Source organism: Equus caballus, chromosome 26 (genome assembly GCF_041296265.1).
Source record: "Equus caballus isolate H_3958 breed thoroughbred chromosome 26, TB-T2T, whole genome shotgun sequence".
Classification (NCBI taxonomy): domain Eukaryota; kingdom Metazoa; phylum Chordata; class Mammalia; order Perissodactyla; family Equidae; genus Equus; species Equus caballus.
In genome coordinates, this window is record NC_091709.1 from 37435041 (window position 1) to 37455680 (window position 20640).

At 44.2% G+C, this 20640-nt stretch overlaps 1 protein-coding gene across 9 annotated transcripts in view; it reads left to right on the forward strand.

Annotated features, from left to right (window-relative positions):
- ITSN1 (intersectin 1) overlaps nucleotides 1-20640 on the forward strand; it is a 213988-nt gene that overhangs the window by 182818 nt on the left and 10530 nt on the right. For 8 of the 9 annotated variants that reach the window (XR_011433019.1, XM_023630068.2, XM_070252565.1 and 5 more), the window contains 7 exons: nucleotides 1740-1838; nucleotides 6242-6409; nucleotides 10160-10372; nucleotides 11531-11652; nucleotides 12659-12741; nucleotides 13318-13401; nucleotides 13909-14082. Coding sequence is in view for 7 of the 9 variants with exons in the window: in XM_023630068.2 (XP_023485836.1) it covers nucleotides 1740-1838; nucleotides 6242-6409; nucleotides 10160-10372; nucleotides 11531-11652; nucleotides 12659-12741; nucleotides 13318-13401; nucleotides 13909-14082 (943 nt within the window). In the remaining 2 variants the exon portion in view is untranslated. Of the gene's footprint in view, nucleotides 1-1739; nucleotides 1839-6241; nucleotides 6410-10159; nucleotides 10373-11530; nucleotides 11653-12658; nucleotides 12742-13317; nucleotides 13402-13908; nucleotides 14083-20640 lie in introns of those variants that run through there. The other variant, XR_011433018.1, reaches the window with a different exon arrangement.

Sequence of the window (20640 nt, forward strand, 5' to 3'; positions counted from 1 at the left end):
CAGCTGGGTGTGCTAGGGGCTAATTCGAAAGTCTGCAAGCATATTTCTGCTACAGGCCAGCAGGGACTGAGGGCTTGGCTGGACCATGGGGAGCTGGCACTAGCTGACAGGTGTGGCCATGATCAAAGAGATGGCCTTGGAGAGGAGGGGCCAGCCTGGCCTGGAAGCTTTGATCTGTTGTCCAGGTGTTACCGGTGTTATTTGAATACAGGTTTAAATTTTCCATCTTATTTGTTAAGCCCAGGAGGGCTGGCGGGTCTCAGGTTTCCTATCCTGTTTAATCCGAGCACCCTCAGATCTTTGCTGGTGTCTGCCCTTCCCCTGCGGAGGGAATGGCCAGGATTCCTGAAGGACCCTTTGTTCCTTTCCCCATTGCCTCAAGCTCTAGGCCGCCCATAGGAGTCAATGTGGGATGCCAGGATCTCTGCTTCAGGGGGTAACAAGGGTCTGGAGAGCCGTGTGTCCAGCAGGGGACATTTGGGGAAGTGGGCCCCATGCTGTGGGAGGCCCCAGGCCCTGGGCCTGCTGACCTGGGCCATGACCTTGACCAGGTGGGGTCCCTGCTGGCCATGCCACCCTACACCATCAGCCCCCACCTCTCCCAGAGGAAAAAGATAGGAAGAGAATAAAATAACTTCCGCTAAACAGCTACATTTCAATGAATAGACAGCAAAATAATAGTAATAATAACAACAGGCTTACCTTTGTGCCTCATGCATTTGGGGGGCAGGCCGTGCCCTCCTGCTCCATTGTCGTGTTTGTGGAATCGTCATTGTGAGGTGAAAGCAGGGTCTCTTTTGGCCAGAGCATCACTTGTGCCTGATCTTTCTTTTTCCTCCTGGTTCTTCTCAACACGAAATGCTTTGATTTGCCTGCCAATGAATGGGGCATCCTAACTTCTAAGGGGAGAAACAGTGCTAAGAAGTAGGCCGAGGGTGGGCGAAGTGTTCCTGGAATAACGATGTCTATGGCTGGAGCAGGTTCCGGGGCCGGCAGTTCCTGCTGCTTGGGGCCCAGGTTGTGGCAGCTGCCCGTTTCTAAGGCATTAGCCGTGAGCAGAGCCTTTGAGGGCCGTCTCCATATAAGCCATGTGGCCTGTGGACGGGATCACCTTTCAGGGGAGGAAGGACTCTGTCCTCCAGTTGAGCTGACAAAAGTGGTGGGAAGCAAGAGGCAGGGAGCCCAGGCTGGATGTGACCCCCAGGCCCTGAGGTTGGAGTGCTGACCCCTCCTGCGTCAGCTCCACGGACCTTCCCTGCCTGGGGCTCCCATGGCATCTGCAGGCTCCAGCCGAAACAATGAGATTCAGCCCTTCCAGCATCCCTGGGACTTCCGGGGGATCTTTATTCTGACCCTCTAGTCTTGTGATCATCCTTGTTCCTGGGAATGTTATACAGTTTTGGCAGATATCCGGAAGAAATATTCCCTGTAAAGCCGGAATCGCATCTCCGTAAGCAAGGAGACATGGGTCCCATGGAGAGTCTGTGGGATCTGAAGAGCAGGGCTTAACCCTGGTGGCTGAGTCACACCTGCGTGTCGCCTGCTCTCCATCTGGGAAGTGACCCATCCCGCACCAGGGGTGACCAGTCAGGCCCTTCCAATTCCAGGCTCCTCAGCTGTGATCCAGATAAACGAGACGATATGATGGGTGGAGAGTCCTAAATTAACAACAGCGTTGATGTCACTGACTGGATTTTGCAGATTTCTTAAGTACCTTTAAAAAAAATCTCTTATTTCAGAGATTGGCAATGGACCCTCGCTGTAAAGGGATGCCACTGTCTAGCTTTATACTGAAGCCCATGCAACGGGTAACAAGATACCCACTGATCATTAAAAATGTAAGTACTTGTCTTGCCTTTTCAAGCAGAGGAATGCTTTCTCGGCATTTCTGGGCTCCAGGGTCCCGGGCAAGTTCCCCCGCCAACACACCTGGTATCTGTTGTGAGAAATCACGTTGTTGAGAAAACAGGATGTTGGAGGCATGTGCTTGGTAACTCAGAAAGAAAAGCTGTATACCGTGAAAAGAGCTAATAATATACGTCCTTCAGTGGTGCGACCTTATGAGTTGGAAAATGAGAGCTCAGATCTTGATTCTTTTCCTAAGAGAGGCAGAATGCCTCTATAGCTTGATTTTCCAAACAAGGAAGAGAGAGAGAAATAGAATTCCTAGCACCCACCTTCAGAAGGCCATTGTGAGACACTCTTTGTTGATATTAAACGGCTGTTGTTCTCCTGTGGCTTCAAGAAAGCCAACACCAAAAGACAAGAGAAAAATTAAGGTTTCAGTGACCCCAGCTGTAAAATGAGTGGACAGACGTAGACATCCTCTGCGCCTGTGACTATGTAACCACAGGGAGGATAGCTTCCCGAGAGAGGTTTTAGAGCTGGTTCCATTTAATGGTGAATTTAGAAACCCAGATCTGGGCACTGGTGTGCTCATTGCTACTGGGGTGTTATGCCCTTTTGGGTCTCTCAGTGGCACAGTTGGGAAATTTATGTATGTATATTTATACACACATATTTATGTATATACAAGTGTACATACATATATTTATTTCCAGAGCAATCCGTCTATTGTATGTTATAATGTACATTAAAATCCATGAGTTCACAGGGATACCCCCTTTTCTAATCTAATACCATAGAATTTATTCTAGCCTTCCCTCTTTCTATGTTTGTATCTCCCTTCTCCGTGAGAAACTTGGCTCTCATTATCCTCAGTAAGGTTACTTATTTGCTCAATCCCCCTATAAGTAACACATCTCTCTCTCATGTAAGCCACGTCCTAAGTTCAACCCCAGCTTGACCCCACAGAATACACTGTGGCCACCCTGGCTGGGTGAAAGAATTAGTTTTGAAATAAACTTTCAACCTGCTGTTTCCTCTCTTCCAACTCGATGGTTACTATTTAACTAGCTCAACACTTTTCTGTACTTCCCCCAATATTTAATTGCAAATTAAAGTTAGAAACAAACTTTTAAAATAGATGTTCTAGATCTAGCCAATGGGGGGAAAAACAAGAAAAGAACTGAGAAGCATAAATAATAAAAAGAAAAAAACTAATTATCATTATTTGCAGAAACACGATTGCTGCCCATTAGAGAACCCAAGAGAATGAGCTGAAAACTAGCCACTCTAAGAAGAGAGTTTTGAAGTGTGGCCAGTTATAAAATACACATGGAAAACCATAAAAGTACTAAGACTAAATTTTTTTTTATAGTACTGAGGTGGAGAAATTCTTAGCATGATACGAAAGACAGGGCCTGAAAGGATTTAGAGTTGTAGCAACTTAAAAAGAAATCCTTTATTCTGGGAACAACTTAGGTGTTCATTAAGGAGAGTAGTTAAAGAAATTGTGGTAGGTCTGTACTATGAAAATATTTTAAAAGATAGACAGAGACTTCTATGTATTAGCATGGAAAGACAGCCAGAAAATGCTAGGAGTTAGAAAAAAACCAAAAAATGCTTCACGAGCAATCCTACAGTGTGGTCCATTTTAGACAACAGAGGGAGAACTCTGTGTAGAGGATCTAAGGAGAACTGAAGGATGCCCTCTGGTCTTTTGGCATGGTTACCCCTGGGGTGGGACAGTGAAGGGAATTTTCACACTTGCTCTATATACTTCTGCATTATTTGAATCTTGCATATCAAGAATGTGTCAATATATTATTTGTACATTTTTCTTAAAAATTTCTATGTAACAAAATGTAATGAACAACATTGAAAGACGTGACAGATATAAACTGGGTAACCATATTTTTGACTAGATACTTAGGCACTGAAATATACATGGATATCTCTATCTATCTCTCTATCTATTTATCTAAAGCATTCTTACAACTAAAAAAAAGAAATATCTTAATAGAAAATTAGGTAAAATATATAACTAGTCATTTCTGAGAGGAGTGTAGAGTAGCAGTAAAGAGCACATAGTCAGGAGCCAGGCTGCCTGGGTTTGAATCTTGGTACCACTGCTGTGTCCCCTTGGTCAAGTTGCTTAACCTCTCTGGGCCTCAGTTTCCTTATCTGTACAATAAGAACACTAATAGTACTTTACCGAATAGTGTTGTGAAAATTAACTGAGTTAATGTATGTGAAGTGTTTGGTTCATACTAAGCAGTATATAAATATTAGTTTTATCATTTAGTACACTTACATACTAAATGTACAAAGTTTAAATTCACTGGTAATAAAAGAAATGCATAACAAAACAGGAAAATATCTTGATTTTGGCTTGCCAGATAGGCATATATTAAAAAGATTGTAGGTCCCCAGTGTTGGCGAGGATGCCAGTGGAAGATAAACTGGTTCAGCTTTTTGGAAGGCAGTGTATAGATCAAACTTTCCTTTGGCTCAGCACTTCCACATCTAGAATTTATTCTTTTATTCTTTTTTTTTTTTTTTTTTTTGCTGAGGAAGATTAGCTCTGAGCTAACATCTGTGCCAATCTTTCCCCACTTTATATGTGGGGCACCACCACAGCATGGCTAATGAGTGGTGTAGATCCACACCCAGGATCTGAACCCCCGAACCTGGGCTGCCAAAGTGGAACACTCCGAACTTAACCACTACACCACTGGGCTGGCCACCAGGAATTTATTCTAAAGCAATAATAAGACAAATATTGAAAAATTGGAAACAACCTGAAGTTTTATGGAAAGGAAACTGTTTAAGAGCAAAGCAATTCATCCTTACAATGACGTATCATAGGATCCTTAAAAATGATAGCATACATCCATATGAAATGGACATCACAGGATATGCCGTAACTGCTATGAAGTGGGGAGAAAAGCAGAGTACAACGTGGGACAGGGTAGGGTGGTAACATGATCCAATTTCTATTTTTAAAAATTATGCATATATATATATATGTATCTAGATGTATATGTATGTGTATTATGTATATACGTATCTAGGCAGAGTAGATTAACAAATATGTATTCAGAAGTGATCTCCAGATGGGGAGATTATGGGTGATTTTTACGTTCTTTACAACTTTCAGAGTTTTCTAGATTTTGTACATTGCACAACATTACTTTTACAATTAGACAAATCAATAAACCTGTTTTTATTTTGAAACCAAACCAAACCAATGAGTTCACACAATTCAGCTGTGTGGGCTTTCAGTCTGGAGGCGTGGTCCTCAGACTTGGCTGCATGTTGGAATCCCCTGGAGAGCTCTAGAAAATTCCTATGCTTGAGTCCCGCCCCCAGGGGTTCTGATATGGTTGGGGTTGAGGCATCAGGATTTTTCAAAGGAATTTAAAAGTACATCCAGCATTGGTCCAGAGGTTGGGGTTGTTGCTTGGAGATGATTGACAGGCACAAAGGAAGCAGAATGTGTGTTTTTCTCAATTCGGGTGCCTACCTAGGACTTTAAACCAAAGTATACCTTTGAAATGAGATATTTATTCAGGGTAAGGCTCATTTGAGTTGTTTGTATGTGTACAAGGCCTGGGCAGGTACACCCACAACATGCTTCTGGCACATTCCAAAAGTGGCTTAGGGCCTTCCTTTGTTCTTAGGGTCTTTCTTCATAAGGTCTGCTTTCAGTGCTCTCAAGGTCCTTTGAGACTCTGATGGTAATTGCTATCATTTATTGAGCACCTGCTAAGGGCGAGATACTTTGCAAACTGCTTCATTGTATCAAGTCACTGAGTCCTCCAAACAACCTCTAAGGAGGTGCTATCAGCAGCCCCATTTTTCATATGAGGAAAGTGAGGCTCAGAACATATATGTGACAGCCACTATCATGGCTGATCAATGGCAGAGCAGGGATTTTTAACCCAGGAGGTCTTGCTCCAGAACTGGTGCTCTAACTGCTGGCTTGGAATGCTCTACCTAGAAAACCACACATTTGCTCAGATTCACCTGTTTGCATGCAGTTCCAAAGGTGCACAGACACCTGCAGCTGTGCACAGACCCAGGAGAGAGCCATTCTTTAGGGAGAAATCCACATGGGGTGCCTTATTGTCCTCGCTGCAGCCACTGCCCTCCTCATACCCCAAGTGAAAATAATGTGGCATCCTCTGCTCCCCAAGGGGACCCTGCCAACAAGGGGTGGCTGTCACGCTCCATGTCATTGTTGCAGTGGGTGCTCGGAGCTGCAGTTGCTTGTGCGGGCACGGTTCAGGAAATGTCTGTGCTGTGCCCTACCTCCGCTGAGCCTGGCCCTCCAGGACAGTGAACCCCGGGCCCACCTGCACTGCCTAAGGTTGTTGTCTTCTGTTCTTCTCTGCAGATCCTGGAAAACACTCCTGAAAACCACCCTGACCACAGCCACCTGAAGCACGCCCTGGAGAAGGCGGAAGAGCTGTGTTCCCAGGTGAACGAAGGAGTGCGGGAGAAGGAGAACTCCGACCGGCTGGAGTGGATCCAAGCCCATGTGCAGTGTGAAGGCCTGTCTGAGGTAGCTGCCCCAGGGGAGGGACCTGCGCCTCCCCCTGCTGAGCCTCGGCAGCCAGCCTCAAGGAGGATGAGAAAGATCATGAAGTGTGTCCCTCTCCAGCCCACCGCGTGCTAATTCTCTGTTCAGCGGCTTCTAATCTGCTATTGAATCCATCCACGGAGTTTTTTATTTCAATTTTTCTTTCCAGCTCCAGCAGTTCTGTGTATGTCGTCAAATCTGGGCTTCTTTCTTGTGTGTGGCTCCTGGCACCAAGGACCGTGCTTCTCATTTGTTTCCTAACACATTTTAAACACATTCCTGTATATTTCAAATCTGATAATTTCAGTTTCTGAAGTTATGGATGCCACTCTTTTGTCTGTTGCCTCTGCCAGCTCTCCCCACACATGCCTGTTTCACTGCACGTATTGTGGTTTTTGACTGTGAGCTCAATGTTCCTTGAAACTTTATCTGTGGGATCTTTGAGGTCTGAAGTTCCATTCCTCCTGGGAGGATTGCTACCAGGTTCACCCTAAATTAAATTTGGGGGGGTTTTGGGGTCACACTAGTTGTGTGAATTATGATTGTGAACCTGTTTGAGAGCTGATTTGTGGTTACAAATTCTTAGGGGCATTTTTTTCCCCTCCACTTACACCAAGACTGAAAACAAGCAAGTTTCCTTTCTCCTCCCTTCTGTGCTTGAGTTTACTTGTCATTCTCCGTCTGGGGTCCAGCTTTTTTAATCTCCTTTTAGATCCTTCACTTCATGTAGGCCTTGGACGCATCTCTTGTCTCCTGCATCCCAGATAGCCATTAAAATGGAAGTTCAAGGTCACCAGATGCAAGAGAGACTCTTAGGGCTAAAGCCAGTTTTGGGGTTGTTTATCTCCTGGGGTTCACATTTTCATTCTGTTTTTTGGCCTCTGCAAATTTCTTCCCTTTGTTTTTATTTTTACTACCTTGCTTGCATTTTAAAAGTACATTTCTATATTTTACTCAGCTTTTAAAATTTTCATTGGATGAGTCAGATCTCTAGTCCACCATTTTCTTCTTGTCGCTTATCTTTCCTTTCGTCTCATTCAGTCTGCCTGCCTGTTTTCTCTCTCTCTCTCTTTCCCTCTGTGCATACACGTACACACACATACACAAACACACCATCCACTAGGGTTTACCAAAACGCCCAGGCAGAATGCGTCTCCCTCATCCACTTTTCCTGTGGCTTCTCCCTTCTTACAAGATCCAAAGGCAGTCGCCCCCTGAGGAAGTACCCGCCAGAATTCTGAGTTGATATGCAACCCAAGGGCATTCATTGGTTGGTTGGCTTATTCACTCATTCATTCATTCACTCACTTGTTCATTCAATGAACATTTATCGAGGACCTGCCCACGTGCCAGTGCTTAGTACTAAACACTGAGCACATGAAAATCAAGATGATGTGACCCCCCCCTCCTCTCAAGGAGCCTACGGTCCTGGATGAGGTGGAGAGGTTAAACCAAAATTCACAACAAAATGTGAGGAGCGATGAGGAGGAACCAGCTGCCAAGTGCTGTGGGAACATGCGATGGGAGGGAAGGGACGGTCGTGGAGGGATTCAGGGAAGCGTTGGAGAAGGTGACACTTGGCTGGGTGTTGAAGGATGAAGATCTCTCTCCAAGAAAGAATCCAAGGGGAGAGCTTTCCGGCGGAGGGCACAGCCTGAGCAGGGCAAGGGTGAGGGGTATAGGGCAATAGGCAATAAAGCTTTAAGGCAGGTAGAAGCCAGGGCGGGGAAGGCCTGTATCATTCAGAGGAGCATTAGCTTGACCCTGAAGATGATGAACCCGCACAGCTCCTGAATCTGCCAGGCAGACGTGGTGAGGTCGCAACACGCACTGTGGAAGGGGCCCTTCCCTGAGTCTCGCGGCTGCTGGCAGACTCAGTGAGGCCTGGCTCTTCATCCTAAAACATTAAGAATAAAATAAACTCTCATCCTGTGCTTTTTGTGGCTTATATACTCTCTTTGAAATAGACCGTGTCCTTTATTGATGGGTCTTTCCTTGCTGTTGTATACCAGCTTTCATTTTGTCTGTACGGTCTTCACAGTCATGGAAAGGGGGCACGTTGGTTTCTGTTTCTGGCCCAGATCTGGACACACACCAGTGATTAAGTTCGAGATAAATGCTCTCTGTGGCATTCTTGTCACATGTAAGATAGAGAAGTGTAAAGACTGTTCCCAGTTCATGTAAATTCAGTGTTAGCCTGGTCAGTTGGAGGCCTTAACCTTCGACTATGAATAAACCACATCACCTTTATGTCATCCAAGTTGCTTTCTTTGGATTCATTGTCACCAAGTGTCTTGAGCCCTCTCTTGGCGAGCAAAAGAGATTGACTGATCTCCAGGCTCCTGTTCAGAGTGCAAAGGGGTGAAGAATATCCTTTGAAGGCTCCTGCTGGTGCATCACCTTCTGTCTTTTGGACTCCCTCAGAGGCTTGGTGGGAGGTTAGAGGCCTTCCTCGCTCCTTGCACTCAAGAGCGGAGTGGAGTGCCCACTCTTCCCTGATGCCCAGAGGTTCCAATCGCAGAAGCACTGCTGATTCTCCCACATTAGAGGGAGACGGGTGGCCACCAGCATCTCTTGGGGTGTTGTGAACCCCGTCACCTCTTCACAAACACGCTCCTTAAGGGAGGTCTGTAGGGTTTGTAGCTCCGGAGAGAGCCTCTGCCTTGAGGGCTGCTGGATGACGCATACCCCTGCGGCTCAAGTGTGGTCAGGTGGGGACCCTGAGTGTCCGATGCCTGCCTGGATCATATCCCTGCCTGAGCACAGCTGTGGCCTTCCCCTCCCTCAGTCTCTCCCCACGCTGTCAAAAAAGGGGGATGTAGTAGGATCACTGCTGCCTCAATCTCCCTCTGTCCCTTTAGAATCTGCTCACATGAGGTGATAGAGCCCAGGGGGATGATAGAGCATGAGATGATAGAGGCCAGGGGATGATAGAGCATGAGATGATAGAACCCACTGGGAGATGATAGAGCACAAGATGATAGAGCCAAGGGGGGATGGTAGAGCCACATTTCAGCACTCAGAGCAGTCACCAAGGTTTGGGAAGTGGCAGGAAGAGAGCTGTCCTCTTCACATTTTCAGGATCAGTGAGTTGGGTGAGATTTTACTGCACTAACAGTGTCTGTGCTGCTTGGCTTTGAAGCGTCACTCAGCACCACTGAGCTTTGCAATCACCCATGGGCTGGGGGTCTGGCCTCCAGCTGCACCTTGGAAAGTAGCATTTGTCCAGTGGAACTGCACACAGAGAGTCACTGTTGCTTTCCAGAGGCAGAGAGGACTGGGTGAGCCTGTGCGAGGCCATCACTGGAGCTGGTTCATACCACCCCCAGTGGATCACACTGCACACAGCACAGACTCATTGAGATAGTTGAGTGGAATATTTTCTTCCTACTGCCCAATTTCCCCAATAAATAAAGGGGAGAAGAGCACCAATCACCCTAAGACACTACCAACCCCCTAGGGAAAAAGCATTAAGAATCATAACCAAGACTCACCTTGACACTTGGAATCTCCAGAACTGCGCCTTTAACTGACTCTGACTTCTTGGCTCCAGAAGGCTTCAGCCAAGGCCTGAAGTCTTCAAGCATTCCTTGATTTGTGCCTCAGATACGGGTTGGCTGGGGCCCAGCCTCACACTCTGATGGAGCCCGTGCTTTCAGATGCAGAAAAACAAAAATCAAAAATTGGCCTCACTTCACCGTGTCTTCTTTGGTTCTTGTTTTCCTTTCTCAGCAACTAGTGTTCAATTCCGTGACCAACTGCTTGGGGCCACGCAAGTTTCTGCACAGTGGGAAGCTCTACAAGGCCAAGAGCAACAAGGAGCTGTATGGCTTCCTCTTCAACGACTTCCTCCTGCTGACCCAGATCATCAAGCCCTTGGGCTCCTCTGGCACCGACAAGGTCTTCAGCCCCAAGTCTAACCTGCAGTATAAAATGTACAAAACAGTAAGTGATTCTAGATTGCAAGAGCAGGGGTGATGTTAAGGCGAGGAGAAATTCTCCAAAAGGAGCCAGAGTGTTAGCAGAGTTTTGGGCTGTGGCATAGAGGAGAAGGTGAAGGGGCTGAGCCGGGATTTAGGGTAACTGAAGTGGAGGATGGTCTGGTCCCACTGCAGTTCCAGAAGTATCAGAAAAGGAACAATGCTTGATTTGATTGACAAGACATCTATTAGTGGCCAAATGGCTGCTGTGGGTCCCCCAGATGTGACGAAGGCATGCCCTGCCCTGCTGGGGCTCACAGTCTGGGGTTCAGATGAGGGAGACGTGGGAAAGTTCTAGACTAAGGCTCAAGTGCCCGCCTTCCAGACCTTCCTGGATCCCCCTCCAAACTTCTCAAGATAGTTTGAAACATCTGTGCCCCTCACCTTTTCCAGCAAAGGCCAATCTACATAGTCAGCATGTAGAGAATTTCCCGAAGCTGTTTATTTGGTCTGCTCCTACGTGCATGGCTGTGTTTGTGTGTCTTCGTGTCACAGGATATTGTTTTTCTAAATTTGTCTGTGTTAGGGTGTTCTTAGAGGAGGACTGTCTCTGAAGCAATGGTTAGCTTTATTCTGGGAAAAAGAACAATGTGGTTATGTAGATTGTCACTAGCGACTTTGTATGAAAATATTTGGAGGGAACTGCTTGGAGGGAAAGTTGATGAAGACTGTTGCTGATTAGGATATGCCATGGGAAAAACAGGCCGGTCAGTTCTTAATCTGAAGGACTTGAAAAATACCTGCAAAATGGAGGGAGTCATCCATATTTATAATTTGCGATATGTGAAAGTTGATATTAACACAAAATCATTATTGCTGTATAGGTTATTGGAACACACACACACATGCACTCAAACACAAGCATGCACACACATACCCCCTCACCGTCAGTCTAGTTTACTGGAACACATGCACACCCAGACACATGTACACAATCTAGTTTACTGGAACACATGCACACACACACACACCTCCTTAGTCTAGTTTACTGGAAATGCACACATACACACACACTCAATTCAGCTTACTGCAACCTGTGCACATAAGCACACACATACTCACAGTTTACTGGAACACACAGACACCCAGTCTGGTTTGATAATGCCTGTGTGTTACTTTTCAGCCTATTTTCCTAAATGAGGTTCTGGTAAAATTACCCACTGACCCTTCTGGAGATGAGCCCATCTTCCACATTTCCCACATTGACCGAGTCTACACTCTCCGAGCAGAAAGCATAAACGAAAGGTAAGACCAGCACTGGGCACCCGGGTGCCAACAGGTGCAGGACACACGGCGGACATTTAGTGAATCAGCAGGTCCCAACATTTCTCAATTTGCAATGCTATAAGCTGGCTGGAGGGGCTGATGGGGAGATCTTTATACCTTTTTCTAGAGCCCCGCAAAAGTTTGGCACACGGCATGAATTTTTCAAAATAAAATGAATTGCAGCAATTTTGCTTGAGAATTTTTTGGGGGAGAAAGTTTCAGCATTCTTTGAGATAAATGGAGCGCCCCAGGTTTCCCAAGGTTTCTTGGGTGGCAGAAACCAGTAGGAAAGTGATTTGGGGATGAAAGGACCACCCACACCCGGCCCCCTCCTCAGTCGGCTCACTTGGACAGACATTCTGGACCCTAGCACTGTGGGTATCTTGCTTCAATCGTGTCTTCAAGACTCGTCCCTGGAGCCAAATGAAATAGATCATTTTCTGAAGAGTGAACTTGACGTGCGGCCAACGACATTCCAAGGAGCATTTGTACCAAGCAAGAAAATTGGCCAAAGTTGTCGTGCATATAGCTCTCCAAAAGATGAAGGAGAAAACGTCACGCCAACATGTTCCCCCAGTGCGTGCTTGGTCATTTCCTTATCTGGGAAATGGTTTTTGCTCTTCCCTTGGATGGGTTAGTAAGAGGGATGCTTCTGGCCTTACTGGGTCGGCAACTACGTGATGCTTTTTAATAAGGGAGGAAGAGAGGTTGCGTGCAGACATCTCCTCCAGGACAGCATTTATCATAGCTTCTCTTCCACCAATGCGGGTCTTGGGTACATCCATAAAAAATGTCACTCATGCCTTTCTTGTTAACAGCAGGAATGATTATGAGCATCATGACATAAAGCCAGACTTTCTTTCCGAGCCTTTGTTGTTAAAGTCAAATGAACAAAGCAGACAGGGTCCTGGAAACGGAATTCCAACAGACCAAAAGTCTTTTTCCTGAGTTCTATTTGGCACTTTTCTGTCTTTTTCTTTCCAAGGACGGCCTGGGTGCAGAAGATCAAAGCTGCTTCTGAACTCTACATAGAGACTGAGAAAAAGAAGCGGGAGAAGGCATATCTGGGTAATGAATTGCTGGGCAGCGTGGACAGCGTTTCCTGCAAAGCTGGGGTGGAAAGCCATTTGGTGGGGCCCAGAATCCTTATTGCTGGAAGATAAACCTGGAAGTAGAGAGGCCTGAGATGGGGGAAGAGGGAGAGTGGGGTGCAGGATGAGGGATGGAGGGCAAATTCCAGGAGAAAGGAAGCAAGCGTTAAGAGAGGAGGTACTGGGTCCAGCCCAGTGGCACAGTGGTTATGTGTGCACGTTTTGCTTCAGCGGCCCGGGGTTTGCCAGTTCAGATCCTGGGTGGGGACATGGCACCGTTTGGCAAGCCATGCTGTGGTAGGCATCCCACATATAAAGTAGAGGAAGATGGGCATGGATGTTAGCTTAGGGCCAGTCTTCCTCAGCAAAAAGAGGAGGATTGGCAGCAGATGTTAGCTCAGGGTTAATCTTCACCCCCCCCACCCCCCCCCCCAAAAAAGAGAGGAGGAACAGGGGCAGGTAAATAAAAGGGATCATGCGGCGAACAGGAATGGGAAAGGCATCAAATGTTAAATTTAGTGAAGCATTTTGTGTGTTTTTCCTGCCCTCACAGTCCGTTCCCAAAGGGCAACGGGTATTGGAAGGTTGATGGTGAACGTGGTTGAAGGCATTGAGCTGAAACCCTGTCGGTCCCATGGTAAGGCCCCATGAAGCCCCCTGCAGCATGTGTTAGTGGGGGAAGCCTTATCTGCATCCTCCTGACCCGGCTTTAAATCAAATGTGCTGTTTCCATAAGCTTAAATTTCCCTTCCAGAATTGGTTTTTCTAGCACTTGTTAAAAACCTAGAATTAAAAAAAAATTTTGATCCTTTCCACCATTTTGCTTTTCAGAGAGATCTGAGTGGTTGCCATTTCACAGTAGATGTCATGTAATCTAAGGCTACATAAAGCCGGGAGACAGGAAAAGCCTAGTTTTGAATCCCATTCATCTGATAATGTGTTCTTAGTTTAAGGATGATGCTAAATTGTGGAAGTTTTCAGCCGGATTCTCCATTTTATGCCACGTATTAAGCGTGGCAATGGAGGGGGGTAAAAATGCAGGGTGCAGAGGGGACATGCTGCCCTCTGTGGCTGTGACTCCATCGTGCTGGGCCAGGAAGAGCCTGCGACCAGGCGGGAGTCAAGCAGGCTCTGTTCACTCTAGGAAAGAGCAACCCGTACTGTGAGGTGACCATGGGCTCCCAGTGTCACATCACCAAGACGATCCAGGACACTCTGAATCCCAAGTGGAATTCCAACTGCCAGTTCTTCATCAAAGATCTGGAGCAGGAGGTCCTCTGCATCACGGTGTTTGAGAGGGACCAGTTCTCGCCGGATGGTGAGTACAGAGTGGCCTCCTGCGGCACCCTTCCTCCTTCCCTGTCACTTGGCTTTCACGGGTAAATGTTTTCTACCTGGGACGTTGGTGCCCAGAATTCCTTGGGCTTCCCTCCAGAGAGATGAGGTTGGTGCAAGACAAGACTCAGCCTTCCCTAGAAAGAAGCCTTCACTGATGCCAGGGCATCTCAGAGAAGATGGCCAAACCGTGCTTGGTCTAGACTGGTCCAGCTGCCCTAGACAAAAACCATGGTCCTTATGCTTCCCCAAAGCAGGTGGCTGCAGAGAAGTCTGTGCCCCAAGCCTCAGCCCAATCCTTTAGTCCTTGGCCAAAAGCCATGGTGATAACAGATACAACCAGCCAGTTGAACAAGAAGAGTGTTAGCCCACAACGGGTGTGGCAGAATCAATAGGTGCCCTGTGGTGACATTTCTGGTTAACGAAAGGGATGGAATTGTGTTGGATGCATCATTCGTTCAACCAACTTTCTGCTTCTGCTTCGAGCCTGGAGAAGAATGGATTTGGCCAATGATTCTAGGAAACTCTCTCTCTCTTCCTCAACGCAATAAAAGTTGGAGAGTAGTTTTAAAGATTACAGTCTCAACTTGAGTACATTCGAAGGGCTGTGATTAAGTGCTAGGAATGAGGGTCAAATGCCATCATGACCTGTGCAAGGCTTCAGCTGCTCCAAGTGGCTTTTCTCTGTTAGTATTTCTATAGGGTGATCTCGTGTGAGTTAGCCACTGTTGGTCATTGCCCGAAGACAGTCACGGAGCTGGCTAAATGGCAGCATGGCCAGGACAGTCTGACTCTCAAATCTGGGCTCTTAACTCCTGTGGTTCACTGTCAATTTTTATTCTGATACGTGAAGGTTTGAGTTTAGTTTTTTTTTTTAAAAAAAGATTGGCACCTGAGCTAACAACTGTTGCCAATCTTCTTTTTTTTTGCTTTCTGATTTTTCTCCCCAAATCCTCCCAGTACATAGTTGTGCATTTTAGTTGTGGGTCCTTCTAGTTGTGGCATGTAGGATGCCGCCTCAGCGTGACCTACTGAGTGGCGCCATGTCTGCGCCCAGGATCCGAACCGGTGAAACCCTGGGCCGCTGAAGCGGAGTGCGTGAACTTAATCACTCGGCCACGGGGCTGGCCCCTAGGTTTGTTTTCTTTTTTTTTGTTTAAAAGGATTCTATTTACAATCAACCTGGTAAGAAATACATCTGTTGTGTGAAGTACATTGGAAACAAGAACTAACAAACTAGAAAACAGTTCTTTTGTATCCCTCATCATCCCCCATGTAATAACTTAAAATTCCATGAAATCTGGGGCTCAGGCACACACTTGAGCAGTTTTTCTCGGTGGAGAGTCCTACAGTGCTGTACAAAGAGCCATGTAAGAAAGAAACTCAGATCCCAAACCCAGGACCTGGACCAGGTCACTGTGTGACCTCGGCCAGAATCCGAGTTTCTTTGTGCCTTCTTTTCTTTCCTTTTATTGAGTTCATAATAGTTTACATCACTGTGAGATTTCAGTTGTCCATTGTTTCTTGACTGTCACCACGTAAGTGCTCCCCTTCACCCCCTGTGCCCACCCCACCGCTCTTCCCCTGGTAACCACTGAACTGTTTTCTTTGTCCGTGTGTTTGTTCATATTCCACATATGAGTGAAATCATGTGGTGTTTGTCTTTCTCAGTCTGGCTTATTTCGCTTAGCATAATTCCCTCCAGATCCATCCATGTTGTTGCAAATGGGATGATTTTGTCTTTTTTATGGCTGAGTAGTATTCCATTGTATATATATACACCATATCTTTATCCAATCATCAGTAGATGGGCGCTTGGGTTGCTTCCATGTCTTGGCTATTGTGGATAGTGCTGCAATGAACATAGAGGTGCATATGTTACTTTGGATTGTTGGTTTCAAGTTGTTTGGGTAGATACCCAGCAGTGGGATACCTGGGTCATATGGTAGTTCTATTTTTAGTTTTTTGAGGAATCTCCATACTGTTTTCCATAGTGGCTGCACCAGTTTGCATTCCCACCAGCAGTGAATGAGGGTTCCCTTTTCTCCACACCCTCTCCAATATTTGTTATTTTTAGTGTTAGTGATTATAGCTATTTTAACAGGTGTAAGGTGGTATCTTAGTGTAGTTTTGATTTGCATTTATCTGATGATTAGTGATGTTGAACACCTTTTCATGCATTTATTGGCCATCTGTATATCTTCTTTGGAAAAATGTCTGTTCATGTCCTCTGCCCATTTTTTGATCAGGGTATTTGTTTTTTTTATTGTTCAGTTGTGTGAGTTCCTTATATATTATGGAGATTAACCCCTTGTCAGATATATGATTTGCAAATATTTTCTCCCAATTGGTGGGTTGTTTCTTTGTTTTGATCCTAGTTTCTTTTGCCTTGCAGAAGCTCTTTAGTCTAATGAACTCTCACTTGTTTTTTTCTTTTGTTTCCCTTGTCTGAGAAGACATGGTATTCGAAAAGATGCTTTTAAGTTCGATGTCAAAGGGTGTATTGCCTATATTATCTTCCAGGAGTTTTATGGTTTCAGGACTTATCTTCAAGTCTTTGATCCATTTTGAGTTTATTTTTGTGTATGGCATGAGATAATGGTCTACATTCATTCTTTTGCATGTGTCTGTCCAGTTTTCCCAACACCATTTATTGAAAAGACTATCTTTTCTTTCTTTCTTTCTTTCTTTTTTAAGATTTTTATTTTCCTTTTTCTCCCCAAAACCCTCTGGTACATAGTTGTGTATTTTTAGTTGTGGGTCCTTCTAGTTGTGGCATGTGGGATGCCACCTCAGCATGGCCTGATGAGCAGTGCCGTGTCTGCACCCAGGATCTGAACTGGCAAAGCCCTGGGCTGCCAAGGCGGAGAGTGTGAACTTAACCACTCAGCCATGGGGCTGGCCCCTATCTTTTCTCTATTGTATGTTCTTGGCACCTTTGTCGAAGATTAGCTGTCCATAGACGTGCGGTTTTATTTCTGGGCTTTCAGTTCTGCTTTGTTGATCTGTGTGCCTGTTTTTGTACCAGTACCATGCCGTTTTGATCACTATGGCTTTGTAATACATTTTGAAGTCAGGGATTGTGATGCCACCAGCTTTGTTCTTTTTCCTCAGGATTGCTTTAGTAATTCGGGGTCTTTGGTTGCCCCATATAAATTTCAGGATTCTTTGTTCTAGTTCCATGAAGAATGTCATTGGGATTCTGATTGGGATTGCATTGAATCTGTAGATTGCTTTAGGTAGTATGCACATTTTAACTGTGTTTATTCTTCCAATCCATGTGCATGGAATCTATCTCTTTATGTCATTATCAGTTTCTTTCAATAATGTCTTATAGTTTTCATTGTATAAGTCCTTCACCTCCTTGGTTAAATTTATTCCTATGTACTTTATTCTTTTAGTTGCAATTGTAAATGGAATTGTATTCTTGAGTTCTCTTTCTGTAAGTTCATTATTAGAGTATGGAAAAGCAACTGATTTTTCTAAGCTGATTTTGTACCCTGCAACTTTACTGTAGTTGTTAATTATTTCTAATAGTTTTATGATTGATTCTTTAGGGTTTTCTACATATAAGATCATGTCACCTGCAAACAGTGAGAGCTTCACTTCTTCACTCCCTATTTGGATTCCTTTTATTCCTTCCTTTTGCCTAATTGCTCTGGCCAAAACCTCCAGTACTATGTTGAATAAGAGTGGTGAGAGTGGGCCTCCTTGTCTTGTTCCTGTTCTCAGAGAGATGGCGTTTAGTTTTTGCCCATTGATTATGATGTTGGCTGTGGGTTTGTCATATACGGCCTTTGTTATGTTGAGGTAATTTCCTTCTATCCCCATTTTGTTAAGAGTTTTGATCATAAATGGCTGTTGGATCTTGTCAAATGCTTTTTCTGCATCTATTTGAGATGATCATGTGGTTTTTATTCCTCAGTTTGTTGATGTGGTGTATCACGTTGATTGATTTGCGGATGTTGAACCATCCCTGTGTCCCTGGTATGAATCCCACTTGATCATGATTGATGTATTGCTGAATTTGGGTTGCCAAAATTTTGTTGAGGATTTTTGCATCTACATTCATCAGTGATATTGGCCTGTAGTTTTCCTTTTTTCTATTGTCCTTGTTAGGCTTTGGTATCAGAATGATGTTGGCCTCATAGAATGTGTTAGGAAGTGTTCTATCTTCCCTAATTTTTTGGAATAGCTTGAGAAGGATAAGTATTAAATCCTCTCTGAAAGTTTGGTAGAATTCCCCAGGGAAGCTGTTGGTCCTGGGCTTTTATTTTTGGGGATGCTTTTGATTACTGTTTCAATCTCTTTCCTTGTGATTGGTCTATTAACATTATCCGTTTCTTCTTGATTCAGCTTTGGGAGCTTGTAAGAGTCTAAGAATCTATCCATTTCCTCTAGATTATCCATTTTGTTGGCATATAGTTTTTCATAGTATTCTCTTATAATCTGTTGTATTTCTGTGGTGTCTATTGTTATCTCTCTTCTTTCATTTCTAATTTTATCTGAGCTTCCTCTCTTTTTTTCTTTGTAAGCCTGGCTAGGGGTTTGTCAATTTTATTTATCTTCTCAAAGAACCAGCTCTTTGTTTTATTGATCCTTTCTAGTGCCTTTTTGGTTTCAATAGCATTAATTTTTGCTCTGATTTTTATTGTTTCTCTCCTTCTGCTGACTTTGGGCTTTGTTTGTTCTTCTTTTTCTAATTCAGTTAGGTGTAATTTGAGATTGCTTATTTGGGATTTTTCTTGTTTGTTAAGACGTGCCTGTGTTGCAAGGAATTTTCCTCTTAATATGGCTTTTGCTGCATCCCATATAAGTTGGAATGGTATGTTATAATTTTCATTTGTCTCCAGATATTTTTTGACTTCTCCTTTAATTTTTTAAGTGACCCATTGCTAGTTCAATAGTATGTTGTTTAGTCTCCACATCTTTGTCTCTTTCTCAGCTTTTTTCTTGAAATTAATTTCTAACTTTATAGCATTGTGATTGGAAAAGATGCTTGTTATTATCTCAATGTTCTTAAATTTATTGAGGCTTGCCTTGTTTCCCAACATGTGGTCCATCCTGGAGAACGTTCCATGCACACTTGAGAAGAATATGTATTCTGCTGTTTTTGGATGGAGTGTTCTATATATGTCTATTATGTCCAACTGGTTTAGCTTTTCATTTAATTCCCATGTTTCCTTGTTGATTTTTTACCTGGATGATCTATCCATTGATGTGAGTGGAGAGTTGAGGTCCCCTACTATTATTGTGTTATTATTAATATCTTCTTTACATTTGTTAATAGTTGCTTTATGAACTTTGGTGCTCCTGTGTTGGGTATATAGATATTTATAAATGTTATTTCTTCTTGATGGAATGTCCCATTGATCATTATATACTGACCCTCCTGGTCTCGCTTTACCTGAATTATCTTGAAGTCTACTTTGTCTGATTTAAGTATTACAACATCTACTTTCTTTTGTTTGCCATTAGCTTGGAGTATCATCTTCTATCCCTTCACTCTGAGCCTGTGTTTGTCATTGGAGCTGAGATGTGTTTCCTGGAGGCAGCATATTGTTGGGTCTTGTTCTTTAATCCATCTCACCACTCTGTGTCTTTTTATTGGAGAATTCAATCCATTTATGTTTAGGGTGATTATTGATATATGAGGGCTTAATGCTGTCATTTTATCACTCGTTTTCTGGTTCTCCTGCATTTCCTTTGTTTCTCATCCTATGTGTTTTGGTGTACCCTATGAATTAGGTAGTTTTTTATGATGTGTCTCTTTGTTTTCTCCTTATTTATTATTTGTGTCTCTGTTCTGCTTTTTTGTTTAGTGGTTACCATGAGGTTTGTATTCAGAATCTTGTGCATAACATAGTCCATTTTCTCATAGCCTCTTATTTCCTTAGTCTAAACGGATTCAGTCCCTTTCCTCTTCCCCTCCTAAGTGTTTTCCTCACATTTTATTCCATCTTGTGTTGTGAACTTGTGGTTAAAATGACAAGATTATCTTTGTTTTTTTGTGTTTTCCTTCCCTTTCTCTTTAATGCTATACTTGAGTATTTGCTATCCTATTCTGGTTCTGTCTACCTATTTGTCTCCTTACTCTGTGCTTTGTAACCCCTTTCTCCCTTTTTTTTTTTTTTTCAGGTATGAGGGCTTTCTTGAGGATTTCTTGTAGGAGGTGTCATGTGGCTACAAACTCCCTTAGCTTTTGTTTGTCTGAGAAAGTTTTTATTTCTCCATCATATCTGAAGGATATCTTTGCTGGATAGAGTATTCTTGGCTGAAAATTTTTGTCTTTCAAAGATGTGAATGTGTCATTCCATTCTTTCCTAGGCTGTAAGTTGTCTGCAGAGACATCTGCTGAAAGCCTGATGGGGGTTCCTTTGTATGTTATTTTCTTCTGCCTTGCTACCCTTAGTATTCTTTCTTTGTCATTCGTGTTTGCCAGTTTTACCACTATAGGCCTTGCAGCAGGTCTCTTTACATTTCACTTACATTACAAATTGTGTGGCTGATACAACATCTGGTTTTGTATCACCTCCCAGGC